General features: G+C 36.3%; 1 protein-coding gene across 1 annotated transcript in view; it reads right to left on the bottom strand.

Annotated features, from left to right (window-relative positions):
• Positions 1-19,035, bottom strand: part of WDR88 (WD repeat domain 88) — a 27,574-nt gene that overhangs the window by 8,143 nt on the left and 396 nt on the right. Inside the window, 13 exon segments of the mRNA XM_019473016.1 lie at positions 1,936-2,018; positions 2,820-2,909; positions 4,314-4,406; positions 4,805-4,836; positions 4,839-4,872; positions 7,088-7,167; positions 8,551-8,621; positions 8,623-8,733; positions 11,247-11,400; positions 12,307-12,445; positions 12,926-12,989; positions 14,835-14,917; positions 18,341-18,451. Of these exon segments, the coding sequence (XP_019328561.1) occupies positions 1,936-2,018; positions 2,820-2,909; positions 4,314-4,406; positions 4,805-4,836; positions 4,839-4,872; positions 7,088-7,167; positions 8,551-8,621; positions 8,623-8,733; positions 11,247-11,400; positions 12,307-12,445; positions 12,926-12,989; positions 14,835-14,917; positions 18,341-18,451 (1,145 nt within the window).

The following is a 19,035-nucleotide window of genomic DNA, read 5'->3' as shown; positions in this document are numbered from 1 at the left end:
CGCCGCCGCAACCCGGCCCGGCCCCGCTGCCAGCGCCTTCCCCCGCCGCCCGGAACTGCCCTCGCAAGCCGGCAGGATCAGGCAGCGGGCTCAGTCCCGCTGCCAGCTCAGCTCCTGCCCAAGGTTCAGACACGCAGCTGCAGCTCAGAGGGGGCGAACAGCGCCTTGTGCTGCCGACGCACGCAGCAGCAGCTCAGAGGGAACAGCGCCTCGTGCCTGCCGCTGTGAACAGCCGGGAAAAGAACGGCTGCGGCCACTGCTCTGCGAGACTTACTTCTCTGTGCGTGACTGTAAATTGCACACACACGTTAGCATTTGTTTTGGCACAACACATGCAAAGACTGAAGGAAAATACATAAATGTCAGCATTTAAAAAAAAAACACTTATGCAAGATTGCTTACGGTTAGGCTCCAGTCCGCCTTATCCAACAGCGTCTCGACTGCCCAAGGCTCACAGCCGAAGATACCAAGGGACGATCAGGCCTCAATTACATGCTGCAATCATCTATAACGATGCAAAAATTAAACTACGATATGCGTATGCACACACTGCTTATGTGCTTTATGATCTGTGCACACACATAACACTAGAGTGCCTGACCAAATACGCACAGGTTGGTACAAGCTAAATAATCACAAGAAGGGATTTGGGTAGTTTTCTACAGAGCCGATTAGAATTCTTCACAGAGAATTGATGCTGCCACCAGTAAAACGCCTTCCCTCAGGGCCCCAGCCCTTTAGCCTGTTACCCGCAAAGGCAGCAAGCGAGGATGTGCCACACCAAGAAACGGATGGGGTTACCGGGTAGGAATGAGCCATGAAGGAACATGGAGCCCGGCCCACAACCCAAGGTTATCAGGAAAGGATCATCTTCACAAATAGACCTGATTACAGGCCTGGAGCGTTATCAGAATCTGCAAAGCATAGAGATTGCTTTAGCAATTTAACAGGCATCTAAGACATATTTACAGCCAAATTACAGACGTTATTCTTCAAATAACTCCTACAGAAGGGCAGCCACACTGACTTGGTCTAAAACAGTCTTACAACTTTCTCATGAGGTTAGAACGGGGACTGAGTGAATTAGTCATACTGTAGGGGTACAAGAGCCAGAAAAAATGCAGATAAATCTCCATCTTGTGAATTGTCTGTAATTATCACATTCTCTGCAAAACCTACGTGGCATACAAAGATGAGCCTACTGCTGCAGGTGAGATCAGTTCAGGGCTGAAGACAAGCTGACTCACACGGCACCCAAGCACTAAACAGGTGATGGTAATGGACAGGAAACAGCAACAAGTATTAAAACTTACTGATTTTATTAAAACCAAAATGTAAGAATTCATTTTTCCTTGTTTTTCTCAATTTGGGAAACAGAAAGAGGATTCATTTAAAAGAAAACTTCCAACCTATTCACATTACTAATGCAAAATGAACCAAGCCTCTACAGAGCAACTGCTTTTTTTCCTGTTTCAGCAGAAAAAATTGGACCTTTGATTTTTCCAGCTGAAAAGGATAAAGAAAGAAACAAAGAGCACTTACAATTCTAATACAACATTAATTATCCTAGGACTAATCTTTTCTAACATACAGAAATTAGTTCAGTATTACTAACTACATTAAAGCCAAATTAATTCAGCTATAAAAACATGCATATTTTATGATGTTTAAAAAACCAAAAAAACAAAAAACCTGAGGAGCATAGACACAGCATTTTCTTTTAGCCCCTGTAACAAAACAATAATATTAAATTAAGCAGTAAAGAGGGGAAAAGAATTCTGCAAAATAATACAATTTATCACCTAAACTCAAAGAGATAATCAGCACAAAACATACTATGCCCTAGAAATATTTTACATTTGACCTTGGATTCAAGTGTAATTGTTGCTACACAATTCACATAATTTAAACAAGGGGAAAAAAAAATCTACCTACCTAGATTTCTTTGTATTCCACAGCTTGACTGCATTCCAGGCTGTCACATGCCCAGTTCCAACTATTTTCCCCACTTTAGGTTCCTTTTAGAAAGAAATGTCGAAAAGGTTGAAAACACTATTTTTAGCAATAAAGCTTCCAAACATTTTGAAACACTTAATCTTTTATTAATTGACATTCTCACATATACTGAATAGATATAATCCTCTCAGGGTTGCTCCTAAGAAAGGGTAGAAAAAATACCATGCTCCTTGCTGGGGGGAGCCTTTATTACACAAACTAATTTGTGCTGCATCGTGTCAGACATGAACCACAACTTACAAAAAATTTGTAAAGGAGCTTTCAGGCATTGAGAGTGAAGGGTATGGCAAGAAGTTAGAAAAAAGTTCATGGTCTTATTAAAAAACATCTTTCTGATGTCCACTGACAGCAAAGATTCTTTGCTTGCCATAGTCAAGAAGAATGGTTTATCTAAAAAACAGAAGGAAACCTGTCAATAATTTACATATCCTCATAATTTCTTTAGTCAATTGAACTTGGAACTAGTGTATTCATTTAAAATTGTTTAAAATTTCCCAAAGGGCAAGTAAGTAACTTTATTCTCTAGTACCATGCAGCATAAATAAGGTTTCAACTACTGGGGATTTTTATTCTTTAGCTGGTATGTCACAGCTATTTAATGGATTAGTACAATGTATTTTATTATTCTTCATACAGAATACTACAGTAGAGCAAGGTTAGAGGAAAGTCTTAGCTTTATATGTGTATTACATAAAGATGTACAGACACTCCATTTATTTTTAAATGTGTTAACGTCCCAAGACTGCTAGATTAATTTAAAGATCAGGAGAAACAGAAGGTGGTAACGGCAAAATTTTTCTCACTGGAGAAGACAGATGACAGAATACACACTTGGATATCATTTGAGAGTCACTACACTGCAGGTGTAAGAAAGGTTTTTCACATTCTTCACACTGGTGTAAATAGAACAAAAATGGCATTTCAGTTAACCACCTGTGACAGATGTGCATTATTCCACTCATGAAGGTACAGCTCTACATACACACATATATCTAGGCCTGATTTTTGAGATGCATTGATGTATAGCTGTCGTAAACTTGACACAGATAATGCTGCTCAAAATTCATTCCTGTGTATTTTATGTGAACTCTGATTTTATTTTTTTCAACTAATACAGTATCATACTTTACTTTTTGGGTGGCTTGATGGGTATCCAGTTTTTAGCTGTTCTGTCTTGGTGATAATCACTAGGTGGTTTGGGGCTTTTTTTGTTTATTTTTTTTTTAACCTGACCATTATCTGACTAAAGGAGAAATGTAGAAAGAAAAATTTAAAAAGGATAATTTATACATAACAATAATTTTAGATTAAATATTAACCCACTGTAGTCACTACAAAGAAGTTTTTCTGCTGACTACACACATACTCATGAAGTTTAATCCACTTCTATCAGAGTCAACATAACATTAATTCCCAGTTCACTCTTGTGAAAATATTTACAAAAAATTTGAGACATTTTTCTGTTTGGCATGCTTTAAGTATTGCTAAAATGCACCAAAGAATCCTTTCCTGTACCAATTTTAACCATATTCTCAAATTTCTGTTAATTGATACTTTTAGGAATGTACACATCTTCACTGCTGGCACATTTATAAAACTTATTTAAAAGCTTAAAAAGCTGCACATTGAATACCTGCTATTCAACAAGAAAGTCTGATAAAAATACTATAGAAATAATAATAAAGTTAATTCTTTTTCATGCAATTTCACTTATTGGTTATTGACAAAGAGAAAAATATACACAAGATCTTGCAAATCCACTACCAAAACCAATTGAGGGACTGTAATAAAAAACATGTTTCAATAGCATTAAGCTTGTTAATGTTCTTCTCTCTTAACATCTATTTCTAATTCATGTTTTAGAAGTCAGAATACATACAGTCTCAGCTTTAAAAAGACACTCCTCGGAATTCATATAAGCTGATTTATGTCCAGGAGCGCATGAATATTACCTGCCTTGGTTTAGTAATACTCCTGTATAAGCAGCCTATTACTCTGCAGAAGCATCAGGTGTAGAAAACCAAAGTATTTTTAAAAGTACACATACATGGCTCTGTTTTCTAAAAACAAAAATGCACCTGTACATGAAAACTGGTGTCCTTACCAAAATAAATTTAAAAAAAGAACTGTTATTACTACATCCCACTCCTAAAAAAGGATTTGACAATTTTTGCAAATACAGAACAAACACAATCAATTTGTGTTTTCAGCCTGGAAATCTGACAGCTTTCCTTTAGCATTCAAATTTTCTTTCTGAATAAAGTATGGGGTGTGGTTAAAAAACAATGTGATAGGACCTGAGCAATTTTTGAGCCTCTTGCTTTTCTGCTTTCTATCACTGAAGGAATATGATCCGTTATTTCAATATTCCACAGTCTCAAAGTAGAATCCTGAGAAAAAGATGCAATTATTTTGATGTATTTGCAAATTACCAAAAAAGCAATTTACATCATCATTTCCATAAGGATGAAATCTCATCTCATCAGATTAACCCTCTCAATGAGAGCTAAACTCTCTCGCATTTAAATACCATGTCTTTGGAAACAATCTTTAGCAGTCTTAAAACTGCCTGCACATTTAAAAATAACCAAAAATAAACATACTTATCAAATTCTTTTAAAGATTTTCTGTAATTACTTGAGGTAAATACTGATTACAACTTAGCACTTTTATGAACAACTTCGCCATTGTTAAATTTCATCCAAAAAAAAAGCTGAAAACAAGGGATGAAATCTTCACATCCATTTATAAGTTAGCTCCTGAAACCACATCAGGAATTAGTGATTACCTTTGAGGCTGAAAGAATCCACCACTTGTTTTGCTAATCGCAACATCTGTCACCCAGTCCCAATGACCCTACAGTAAAGCAAAATTTAACTATAACACAAGGAAGAAAACTTTAAACCTAGTTGTACCATAAATCCATTTTGAAATGCAGTGAGAAAATTCTTATCTAGACCGACTCATGTCCAGTCAATAAAAAAATGTTATGAAGTTCATACTTTCCTACATATACCTGAAAACAGTGGCTGTTACGATCTCTGGTAACCAGACCACCAGCTGTGGCACTCAGAATGACAGCTACACAGTTACCATGGGTTTAAGCTCGATTTAAGCATAGGTCTCTTCTATTTTTTGAACAGTTTAATAGAGGATTGTAAAGAGAGAGTTGACTTCTAATACTCATTACCTAAAAAAATCTTGAGGCTGTTTATCATGTGATAATGGAAGGAAGAGCTGTGGGAACAGACAGCAGCTTCCCCCCATTTAAGGGAAGGAAACCAATTCTGAAAGCAGGCCAAGTCAAGCAGCTGTATCGGATATCCTCGTTCTGACAACAGCAGCACCGCTGATTTGAGGTTAACAGCATTGAGTTGGCATAAGAATAGAAACAGGTTAAAATCTAAAATGAATTATTTATTCCAGCTAGGGAGGTTATTCAAACATGAATGGTATTAACAGATAAAATTCCGAGAGTTTACGAAAGCATGGTGTCATTTTGATAGCCAAATGCCACACCTAAGAAATACAATAAAAAGATGAACATACATTTTTCCAGCACAGAGAAGTCATCAAACATGTATACATAAAATGTGGTTTTTACAGCAGAATCTTTAAAACATGTTTTTAAACTTAGTTATGAGCCCAGAATGTAATTATACCAAGGCACGGATACTCAACTGGAATTCTCCATAGTTACAAAGATATTAGCATTTAAACAGATGCCTTCTTTTTTATGGGAAACTGAGTTACTTACAGTCATTGCTGTGAACTGGGAAACTTGCAGTAGCTGTATTACATAAAGCACCGATGCTGGTGGAGAATGTGTACTGTTACTGCTCAAAAAGTTTAATCAGTACAGTTCCAGTTCCGGAGGGTAGGTAAGCTTATGTTTAAGGTAACGGGTGTGAGGCACAGCCTTATGAGCTCTCCTATATGAAGATGCTATCTTGAATGCGACAGCAGTTGAAAGCTATTTTTAAGCCCAAGGTTTTGAAGGAAAGTGGTCTTTTCTGAGATCTTCCAGGTGGGTTTGTTCATGAGTGTTTTAACTAAGCCTTGAATAGTGTATGCAGTAAGTAAAAAAAAAAAAAAGTCCATTAAAATCATATTTTCATAAGATAAGAAAGAGCCAAGGTTGCAAATCTGAACTCTGACATTGCTTGACTTCTGTGAAATTAACATTTGCAAAACGCATGCACGTAACTATGAATACTGTTAATCCTTTTTCTTTGACCCACATGTCTGATCATTAGTTCAAGTCTTGTGGATTGTTTCCACCAAAATAAGAAACAAATGAAAGGTATTGTAATACAATATGGTATGTTTGCAAAAAATAAAGTCATGATGGCACAAAAAACCCCTAATGAGAGTTGGACTTTTATTTTATGCAGATATTACTTACTGCCTCAAATTTTAGGTAGTATTATCATGGATACAGAAGAAAAGAGGAGGCCTAGCTCTAAGCAGGGATGGCTAAATACTAAATAGCTACCTCATTTACAGAATTGTCCATCCTAAAAAGTACTGTAACATGGTGGACCACATCCCCATCACTATAAGCAGTAATGTAAACTATGTAACCTAGGGACTGAGCTAAGCTTGACAACCTCAACACTGATATTTACTTTTTTTTTTTAATGCTTCCCTTTTTAATGTACTGTTTTCTGTGGACACAAGCAAGCATGTAAACATACAGATATACAAGAGTGCGGCATTTCAAAGTGAATATATGCACTATCCAGGCTCTTGTTACTTGCTGGAAGAAACTCTCTCCTGTAACATAGGTACAACTCCGTTCAGTATAATCCTTAAATGTGCTTGTTCATAAAAAGAGAAATGTAATAGCTTATTAACAACTGACTTGACAAAGGTAGTATCTTTGTAGCTAATTGTGTAAGAATATGCTGTTCTAGGAAATTAAATCATGCAAATCCAGGATATATTCCTGCCTGTATCTAAAAAGGACGGGCAAGGGTATTTGTCAGATAATGAAATATACAATGCTTTTAAACCAGCAATACATTTTACACCTTCTCATCAAATTAGTGACCAAATAAGAGCTCAGTACCTTTAAACTTAGCTTTTTATAGCCTGCCTCTGTATCCCATATAGCTATAGTTTTGTCATATCCGCCAGACACAAGTGATGCTGAAATATAAAATCAGAATACTATATTTTATCTTTGCTTTATCATACAGACTAATAAAAGAAGCTCCTTCTAACAGTGAGTCAGACTTTATAAAAAAATTTAAATAATGAGCTATTAGTCATGCCTTAACAAGATAGCAGAAGTTCCTTTCGGCTACTTGTTGTTCATGTTCTTAATTTTGTAAATATTAATATATAAATTTATCAAACACACAACTGAGTGGAAAAAACCATACATGAAAATTCTGTTGACTTAGAAAATTAAGGAGATGTTTAAGAATTAAAATATAAAGAACACTTTCAGAATTGTTAGGTCAACTGTGAATAAAAACAAAAAAGTAGAGTTTAGTGTGGAAAGCATGCTTTCAGATTCCAGTATTCATAGGCCTATCTGTATTTGCATGTCTTCAAGCCACAGGTACATTTTTCCCCACAGAGTTGCTATTTATTTATTTGAGTTGCCTAACTCAGAAGGCACTGTATGAGTATGACTGCAGATTAACCCGCTGTCAGCAGTTCAGGAGTCATCTTTACCGGAGTATTCAGATGTGAAGTTGCAAAAGAAAACAGCCAATTAGATCACAATGTACAGAAATTCCTATTACTCCATCCCAGTGAAGAGAGGAGAAGCAGTTTCAGCACAGCAGCAGTTCACAGTAACACCAATTTCATGTTGTGGAGGGACTAGGAGTTGTGTATGATCTAGTGAAAGTAATGTTGCTAGGGCAATAAGAAATAGCTCCCCACTACCTGCACTCAGATACAGGTAAACTGGGGAGTCTGTTTCTTCCTCCTATTCATGCAAGCATCGAGGAGACATCAAGTTCCAGGTGCCAAATTGTCTTGCTATAACTCATAAATATCATCTACTTTGAGCACATAAACCGCCATGTTCAATCAGTGTAGCTGAGAACATCCACGAAGTTTTTCAGAAGTACATTACTAGCATATGTTGTTTGGGCTGTGAAGTAACATTACTTTTGGGGGTACTAACAAAGACATACACATTTTCCTAATTATTACAGATCAGAACAGTATTTACTGAACATGTTTTTTCAACTAACTCATGTTAGGAGAATATCCGCATGTGCTAAGTTAATCTTCTAACATAGTATTGTGCTTATACTCCATTATGATCTTTTTATTATACCTCTTGATGGGTATATCAATTAAGCAAGCGTTCCAGTTGCCTGGTTAAGACAGAACACAGATCATCAACTTCAATTTACTTATTTACATGGACATCATTTTCTCATCATTAAACATGTTATCTTGGAAATGATGAATTAATTACCTACATGATTAGAGCGGTCACTCGTTCATCTGAGATGTCCTATACATAGGTATTGAGATACATTGTGCAGTAGTATTAAGACAACTCACTGTCTTGGCTAAAAAGGCAGGAACTAACAGAACCTTCATGTCCTTGGTTCAAGGAAATGGGTTCATGACACAAATTCTCCTGTCTTTATGTCCCATATTTTTGAGCTTTTGTCCCAGGATGCTGTGCACAAGTAATGACCGTCAGAGGTAAAGCAGCAGTCTGAGATAGCATTGCCATGTCCCCTGAAACACAGATGAAAAACACAGGAAGAGTGAGGTTTTGTAACCATTACAAATCTCTCAAAGAGCCTCCTGCAACATTAAGCACCCTGTCTCCATCCAGTAAAGCACCATAAGCATATTCTGAATTTTAACCACATGGAATAGTTCTGTAAAGTCTCTGGAGCTACTTACAACCTCACAGCCAGCACGGGCTTAAATCCCTTATTGGATTAGGTCATTTTGCAGGACTGAACCCTAGCTGTTAAGTGACAAGTGACCAGCTATTTTTTTGTTTAATGCAGCTTAACAAGAAATTGTTTAGCAGCTACAACACAACCACATTTTACTAAGTTACCAAAAAAAGCCACCCATTTTTCATTAAATAAATAGCATGCATCTATCTCCACATGTAAATTGCAACTCAAACATTCAGAGGAAAAAGATTAAACAATTCTAGATTAAAGTCTAGTTTTGGAAGCAGTGATACCCATCAGAAAAGAAATCTGGACGTTCCAGAACTGGGTGAGGACTCTAGTGCTTCCTGAAATCTACAGTGGGGAAAGGATTATGAGCATCTCTTACAGGAAACAATGCTGTAGTCATTGCAATTTAAAAGAAACATTACAATGTTGCAGATTGAATTTCCCATCCAAAGTAATTCCTAATCCCTCAAAGACAATTTTATTACAGTGTTTAAAGGCAGACTCTCTCTCCGATTATTGTTTTCAGAATTCAAAGCTAAATTGGTAGGGCTTATTTAAAGCCATTGATATTTTTAACGGTTGATTTGACATCTCTATTGTTGCATACTTCCTTTGTAAAATGATAACAATATCCTAAACTGACATAATGTTTTTACTGTATTACTGACTTCAGTGAGAGATATGAGAGTTTAGCACATGAAGACTCAGGAAATCATACTGAGCAAGGCTTCTGGCACTGGGCATGACCTTCTCCAAAAGCAGATAAGGAAAAATGATCTGGAAAAACTATCTCTGTACTCAGGGAGTGGCCATAATTGGCTCACTGTGAAAATGAAAGTACAAATTGAGCTGGGGTCCACAGCATCTGTCCTGAATCCAGTCCTATTTCATACTTCCATTAGCAATCTAGATAATGAGATAAAGAGTACAGATACGAAATGAAGCCAAAAAGGGTCTGCAGTTATACAAGGGAGAAGATTAAAATTCAAAATTATCTTCACAAATTGAAGAAATCATCAAGAAAATAAAAGGGTTATAACAGTCTCTCTATAGGAAACAAATGCTGTCATCACTGCAGTTTGTAGGAGTGTTACGGTGTTTAATCCATTGTTTAATATGCATGCTGCCTGATCAGGTCAATTTTGTCAAGTCTGACATTCTGTAGTAACATACAAATAATCAACTGCATAGATAAGAGGTGGGAACAATGGACTACGTCACAGTTCTGCAAAAAAAGGATGCAACAAATATTGACTCCTCTTCACCATCACGCTGTCAAAAAAAGAGTAAATCTCACCCCAGGATGTATGAACAGAGGCACACCCACAGAGAAGCACGTAATAATAATTCATTTCTATTTTTTTCCAGTTAGAGGGGATACTGTTTACATTATGGGGCCATATAGTTCAAGAAAAATGTGGGCCACTTGGAACGATCTCACAGATCAACAACAAGAATGATCAGTAAAATAGGAAATAACAACTAAATATTAAATTAATAAGGATGGTTTAATCTACTGAAAAGATGACTCGGCAGATATAATAGAAGTTCTTGGATATACATAAAAATGTAAAAGAAAACAAGGAATAATCTGATCTCCATGTCTGAAGTGGATCTAAACAGAAACATGTCAGCTTAAGCTGCAGCCAAACTAGTCCACCGTAGGAAAAGGCAGTGAGGCAACAGAACAGATTGTTTGGAAGTCTGTGAGGTCTTCACTGGAGCTCATTAGAAGCAGAGTAGATCATCCTGTGGTTGCTCTGAGGCCCATGAATTTTATGGAGAGCTGAGGTGATCTGGTTGCAGTCCAAAACCTAATTATCACAAAATATTCTGTAAGAACTCATGATTAATTATCAATTCCCAACATCTAGATATATTTTCTCCTTTTCCTCTGTATTATTTTTGCTTCATTCCATAATGTTTTTAAAGACTTCACTATTGTAAGTAATATTTTATCTCCTCATTTGTCAATTATCATATATTTTTCCTAATCAGTAGAAATTAGAACAAGGAGTTTACACTGCAGTACCATATTGCATATACTATCTTCTGTCTCTACATATACCTAAGAACCTAGAAACTCTAAAAAAATAGCACCAGAAATGCTTACAGTCATCAAAATACAATTTTTCAGTTATTTACAGCAGGAAGCTTGAGTGGACCATTTTATTCACGCTTTCTATATATGTCATTTTCTTGCGTATTACTTTATTTAGTTCAACAATTATTGTTCATCTTCTCTAGTACAAATCTTAGCATAAATCTCACTGATAATTGTGAAAGATGCAAATAAGGCCATGCATAATTAACTATAGTATTGTTTCTTACTCATTAATTGTAATTGAGGTGGATCGTGTTATCACATCCGATAGCTTTATGGTCTTATGGTATGATACTGAAGTCACTCTTTGGTTATCAGGGTCAAAACAACATCTTGTGATTGTACTTTTGTGATGATCAATACAAAAAACATCAAGTGAGACTATTAGTTATTTTGAATAATTACATCTGGATCTCAGAACACAGGTCTGAAAGGCAGAACTACCCATAGCTTCTATGCATCAGTCTACTTCCAAAACACTGTAATGTCAAAACTGCTATTTCACTGGCTGGGACACCTCCTCACCTACCTCCCAATGACAGAGAGGCCTCATAGTTACTGCAGATATTACGAATATGAACCTGGACCCGGGCACTCAACTTACACAGCTGACAAATTCACATGCTGCCCTGTACTAACTTATTTCTCCGCTCCATTCCTGAAAACAAGCCCGGAAGTGTGGCCCTATAATGCCAATGACACTTAACTACTCAGACGCTTAGGGAGCACTTAAGCAGGTAATTATACTTTAAGAATGCAAATAGCTTCATTAAAATAATGTAAACAAAATATGTCCTGGTAGTGTCGCCTAACAGAGACAGTTCTAATGAAGCTATTACGATCCATTTGTTGCACTTTTTATTTTTAAAACCAAATTATTCTACCATCAGGCCCTGATTCACAGGAGCACGTTAACCATATGCTAATTTAACATTTGTAAGACTGCTCATGCATTTAGAAGCTGATTTTGCAGGAATGGCAAACTCCCTGACCTCCAGTCCTGAGTGGAAGCCTCATGGAACTGAGGTCTCACTAGTGAAGTTACCTTCAAAGGGAAATTATGCTTCAAAAAAGAATCACTGTTGGTCTAATTTTGGCCTATCAACTCCTTTTTACAAGCCTATTCTGAAAAATACTGGGTTTAATGTCTTCCAGATAAGTTTCTTTTGCCTTTCTCAAGTGAGGATATTTAAACTGAACTGAATTAATTAATTTTGTCAATTTTTTGTAAGAAATAAAAAAACCTCAAGAGCTGCATAAACAAGATGTAAAAGTTGTAAGTCTTACCTCGGATGTGTGCCACTACTGTTGCACTTATTGCATCAAAAACATATATGGTATTTTCTTTGTCTGAACCAGATACCATGTATCTACCATGGCAAGAAATATTACATGAAGTTACAATGCCTTCATGTTCTACTGTCCACTAAAGAGAAAACAAAAGGTTTTAGAAACGTGCTTGAGGGTTAGAGAGAGTTTTACAGCAGACTTTCTACAATCTGTAAGCAGGTTCAGAAAGAAGGCTTTTGATATTACTTTGTTTTGGTGAAAGCTGATAGAAAAATTGGATATAAAGACATCTACTTTTGCATTAGCAATAAACTTAGACAAGACCACCCTATTCAAATCCTAAAATGTTAATCAATCTTAAATGTATCTTCTGTGACAGGTTATTATTATCACACCCATTTGCATCTGAAATAACTGAGACGTTCATCAAGAGACTTACCCAAGATCAAGCAATTATCAGTACCAAAACTAGGACTAAAAATCAAGCCTACCTACCCTAACTATATTGTATTGTGCTAGCGAATAATGTTTTGTTTACTTATTTATCAATAACAAAGCAATAAATCTGAATTTTACAGTTGTACCTTCTGCAAGATGCATTCAAAAGGATACATACAAGTATTCTTCCTGTTTCCATATCCCAAGCCTTGGCAGTATTATCATATTATGATGTTACCACCCTAAAAATTATGTTAGTGAAAACAGCAATCAATGTTTTCACTTAAAAGAAGGTATTTAAAAAATAAATGACATTTAATTCTGACAAGGAGTTGACATCCTCACATCCACTAATTTAAAATAGATTTTTAAAGACTACAGCAAAAATCATTGCATAGCTTAGTTGAAAAAAGGATTATTTATATTTCAGATAGAAACTAATAATAAAAATGTCATGTATGTAATTTTCAGTGCAAGCAGTCAACTCAATTTCATTTCATCCAGTAATTATTTCTAATGTTAGAATGATTTTAAAGCTATTATGATGTCTTTTCTTTAATGAATGTGAAGTGTTCTTGTCAGTAGGGTTTTTTTGATTTTCAGTGGCTATGTCGCTACGTAACCCGCTACCACAAACACTGCTCTGCACAAACACAAAACCACATTAGACAAAGCTATTCAATAAAGTTTACTAAAACTAGCAGGTTTGCATGAAATGAGAGGTTAAAAAGTTTTCCTTCACACAGTTTTATTAAAATATTCCCAAATACCTAAAGTAATATTTATATTGAATGTCACTGGATATGACACATTTTTTTATTGTCCCGTTTTGTTTTTTCATTTTGATAAATACAAAAACCTGCCACTTCTATATATTTTGCCCAAGAAACTCGATGCATTAAGATTCTAACAACTAAAAATTCAATTAGATTATTAAAATCTTTTTATTTTCTCTGTATGTGTGTACTGCCCGCAACCAACACAATCCCTGCTCCTAAACGGAAACACGTAACGCAAAAGACCACATGAAGTTTATGAACTGGTAGCATTTTTGATTGGAAAGTGGTTTCCAGGGCTGTACACAATGGTATTTTACTTGCTTTTTAGCAATTTTCAAAAATACACACAATTGCAGTAGGCAAGGTAGCACGTGTACTATTCAGTGATCAAAAACCTAATCAGTCAACTCTACAATCTGATAAAAATTGATTTAAACTATGACTTAATAATAAAATATGCCAGAAATAGTACCCCTGGAGGCACTGCATGACCTACTTAACTGAATGTTAATATATGCTACAGTTGTTTTAATTATTATGTCCACAGATTGACACTGGATTAAGATGCATTTCTTCTTTAATTGACAAGACAGGCTTAATGGAAAGGCTATAGACTATTAATAAACAATACGGACAGAAAAGAACTTTTATGAAGGTATAAATCTCACTGACAGATGAGCCCCTGAACCTTGGGTAATTCAATATTGTTCTTTTATACATGTGATATATATTTACATACCTCTTTCAGAACATATGGCAAAGATAGACTTCCACCCCCATATAACTCAAAAACAGTATTAGACAAGTCCTTTGCCCTAAAAGAGGCCATAATCTATCAGACTATTCCAACATGCATTTAAGACAATAAAAAGATTCTTGTTTAATTCAGCAGACATCATATGCAAAACAGAAAAGATTTAAGAGCTCCTGTACAAATTGAGGGTGAGAACAAGGTGAGATTTATGGTAGTTCACGTGGATGAAGGAGTCTGGCAGTAAACAGTCTGCTAACAGAGTATGGACAGCATAAATGAAAGTGCAAGGATGGAGAGAAGTAAGAAGAGCGTATGGAAGAAGGGAGACGTAAGACAACATTATAACAGAATGACTTATCGTGGAACACAAAAGTAAGCAAAAGAAGTTTGACTTTGATGTAGTACAAGTTAGGAAACCATAGGAAGGATTGAAAAAGTAACTTATCTGTACTAAATTTTGTACTAAGTGTTTCCACATGCACTGAAATTGAACCCTGAAATCACAAAAACCATCACTTTTTTTTTTTTAATAAATTAAGATAGAACATGGTCACCTTCTGTCATAAGGAGTCAAGTTGCACTCAGAAATTGGCGGCAGAAACTCAGAAACTTGAATAGGAAAACCTTTCTCAACATCCTTGAATAAATCCAGATGAGTTTGATTAGGAAGTGCTTTGCTAAATTGTAAAAAAAACCCAACCAAACAAAAAAAAAAACCAAACAACAAAGCATCACAAAATAAGGGACAACAAAACTTGTGAAATCAGTAAAATAACTCTTTAGTTACTCCTAAAATCTCAGACTCTCTATTCCTTCTTTTCATTTCAAGACTGACTGAAACAGAGTTCTTCATCTATCACACCCAGACTTCTATTTATCTCCTTCCCATCACAATAGTTTTCACCAGAAATTTCTTGAAGAGTTCTCCTTAGACTCTCACATCCATGTCCATCCCTAAATCCTGGCAAGTCTTTCTTCATAAACTAATATATGGCTTTCCATTTTCATTCACATAGTTAAAACTCACACTCTCAAGGCCCGCCATCCCTGTATCAATTATTGCATCATCTTCTTCGCAAATGCTGTCTCCCCTGCTTGTATCCATGTGCAGTGCTCTTCCACAGATTTCCCTTTACTGTCTGTATTATGACATTCCCTCTGTTTATGTTTCTTCATTGATTCCTCCTTCTCGGTCACAAATACAAGTTTCTTGTCTTCAAATACAAAGCTCTTCGTGATTTATCCCCAGACATCATCTCCCTTCTGCCCTACCTTTGATGCCAGCCTTTGTCACTCAGTTGTTAGATTTTCAAAATTGATGAGTTCCCCTTTGCTGTCCTTCATGTTCTGAAGAAGTCACCTATAAATAACTGGAAATCTCTCTCGTAATACAAAATCCCTCTTAATTTTCTGTTTTGTGATTCCTACAACAGCAATCAACAGATTGCCGAGATGATGACCCATACTGCATTACTGGTTCATTTATATTACTCCATCATCTTCTATCTACTTAGTCTGTTACACAGAGAGTTTTAAGTGATTTCAGGAAGGGACTATCTTTTTGTCATACACGTATCATGTTCAAAGCATAGTGCAGTCCTAACCCATGAGTAAAGCCTTGAGGTTCTTTAGTAATACAAATATGAATCAAGTTTTACAAATGGATCACGGTGCCTGACTGTAAACATCAAAACCAAAGAAACCAGGAGGACTGCTGACATGCAGAGTAACTCACAGACCAAAGTATCACAGGATCAGTCATCATACCTTCATCTAGGTAAATCATCTTCTATTTCCACGATGAACCCAATTATTTCAATTAGATTTTCGTTTGCATAAGTACCAAGAGGTTTCAGAATCAGTCTGGAAGCAGGCAACAAACTCCCTTCATTGTACATGTGTTCTTTCAGTTTGTCTTAAATATGAGAATAAAATCTTGCATCCCTGACTACTCCTCCCCTTTTTAACATCAACTGTCAAGTCTCAGATCTAGAGCTGCTTCCTTACAAGGACTTTCACCCGGAGGAGCTATCCTGCTAACTTGGCAGCTCTCGATAACAGACAAAACTGGAGTGAAAGTAAACTTATTTTTCACTTATTTTCTGAATGTGTGTCAATGCACTTCAGGCCTAACAACTGACACTAGAATCATTAGGAATGTCTCTAAGACAGAAGGAAAAAAAAAACCCACAGATCAAGTTACCATATGTTCTTCTTCTACTTTTCTGAGTCAAAAGAGCCTTACAGTCACAACTGCCCTTCTAGACTCATGTAGTCTTTGTCTGCTGTGCACCCTATTAATCTTTGTTTTCCAAAAGATGTGCGGACTGTCAGTGAGATACTGTCTGTTCTCAAGAGGAACTTCAAATGCTTTCTCAGCACACTCAGTCATTTGATATCTACTCTTTTAAAGGAAAAAAGAGAACTCCAAAGTGAAGTTGTCAGGGCTGGCCTAGCCCCCCGCGACCAAGTCCTCCATACTCTCCTGAATTCTAATTGCTTCAGCTGTTCCTGCAGAGGAGGAAATTAGGCTTGTCCAGACAAAAGTAAGCTTATCAAAATAAACAAACATAATCTTGCCTATCCCTTGCTATCAGAAAGTTCCCAATACTCAGGCAAATACTTATTTTTCAGAATCTATCTCAAAGTATCACTCAACAAGTGTTGAATAAATCTTTCTTAGATAAAAATTATAAAGTTTCTTAGACAGATAAAACCTTCCACACTTCAGGCAAGTGTCACATTGTAGCCCCTCCAGCAAAAAGAACATTCGTGATCTACTGTGCTTAAAACAATTAATGGATTATCTTCCTATTTCTGGGTCTTGATTTCAGTTACTTACATGTAAGACAGCTGAATAACATCTCGCTGAAGATGGAAAAATACATACTACAGTTCTGAAGTCAGACAAAGCAGGAAAGTTTAGAACTGTCAATCTGACAGTTATTAAACTGTAAATGACTGAGATATGTAAATGCTGAGATACACTTATTTTTATTTTTCCTATCTACAATATTTGCTTAAGATCTCCACGTTTATTTACTTTGGAACTGATCATTAAAAGACAGGACTTTTTTCATTCTAGACTTCCTGATTTCTTGGATCTAGCCATCCACAGCTCTTGGATAACATAATGGTGCTAACCTGAAAATTGCCTGGACTTTTTACACTTTTGGGGTTCTTGGTTTTTTCAGTACATTTGAGAAAAGGTTTGGATTATGGTAGAAACTGCATTGGTAAGAAGTCAATACTTTAGATCCTTTATAAAATCACTTAATCTGTATTCATATCATATTAAGGCATTACTATAACTCATTACCAATTCTTGAATCATCATGACTGTTTAATATATGCCAGATCTCAATGCCTGCAGTCTATTTAGCACAGCCACATTATCATTTGCTTGCATAAAATTCAAGGGCTCACATAACTATATGTCTCCAAGCTATCTTTTAGACTAAATTTAGATTTGATCACCCAGAATCTGTACACTTCCCCAGTTCAGATCTCATCGTTGCCCTGCCCAGCGTGGCTGGAATTTTAGGGAAACCCCAGCTAACTACACAAAACTTCGAGAAGCAAGAAAATAAAGGGTGCAAATCAAGATTTAAATAAAAGGAAAAAGCAAGAGACGAGTATGAAAACACCATGGCCATGCCGATAACAACTGTGTGATCCCTAACTTCCACATCTCCTCCACAAACAGCCATATACATAAACAAGTCAGAAAAAGGAACTTTGAGGAGAAAAAGAGTAGGCTTTGTGTATCAACTTACAGTTTTAGAAGATTAATAAACCAGAGCTCTGATTCAGTGTATGCTACATATGCTTACAAGGGTTACCCTTTAACGTCAAAGAATACGTTGGAAGTATGAAATAGGAGTTTTACTATTTATCTGTGACTGCAAAAACATTTACAGTTGCTATTTTTAAACTTCAGCAAAATATCTTCAGAAGGCTCCTTGATGATTCAGTCAATCTTCATGCCTGTATAACACTCCTTGTTTTATTTCAGCTTTAAGATTTTTTTTTTTAATTTGTTGTTGCATTCATAACATACCCAGAGCTCCACTGTTCTATCATAAGAGCATGAAAGTATTTTAGTGTCTTCAAAGCAAAAGTGGCAGGTGCTCATAGTATCACTGTGTCCTCTCAGAATTTGAAATTGGATCTGTAAAGGAACACAGCAAAGTTAGGAGTATTTTTCCTTGAAACTATTTTTGACAGCTTAGTCCATGAGGGGGAGTATGAAAGCAAGAACTGGAGGAGAAAAAAGAATTTTAAGTTCCACTTCTCTTCTCAGAGTTCACATTCTCTCCTTGGTACTAGCTTGGAGCGGATTTACCAAATCCGGCTGAGAAAGAAAGGTTGACGGGTGTGGATTTTATTTTTGTTTTTCTGGAGGGGAAGGAGGCTTGGTTTGGTTTCCCAATTCTTCTTCCTCTCATGAAAAGTAAAATTTGTCTTTAAATCTCATGAAGTCTCTCTCACGTCTTTCAAACACTTGTTTCCTTGATTCCGGCCCATCAAAGGGCAGCACATCAAGCTCTCAGGCCACAGGTTTTAGCCAAGAAAGTTCAAAATATCTTTGACAAAATTTGTAAAAGGCTTTTCTTCAGTCATTTAGGAGTTTGCTCATGACTGTCCAGCATGCGTCTGTGTGAACTGAGCTAAAAAAACAGCCACCGTGAGCATTAACCACACGTAAAGCGACAGCGAGCTTTTCAACCCTCGGCTTCCAGCAGCCCCCGACTA

The sequence above is a fragment of the Aptenodytes forsteri genome, unplaced genomic scaffold (genome assembly GCF_000699145.1).
Source record: "Aptenodytes forsteri isolate BGI_AS27 unplaced genomic scaffold, ASM69914v1 Scaffold70, whole genome shotgun sequence".
NCBI lineage: Eukaryota > Metazoa > Chordata > Aves > Sphenisciformes > Spheniscidae > Aptenodytes > Aptenodytes forsteri.
The sequence above is the reverse complement of the archived record's forward strand: the minus strand, read 5'-3'. Positions and strand labels throughout refer to the sequence as shown.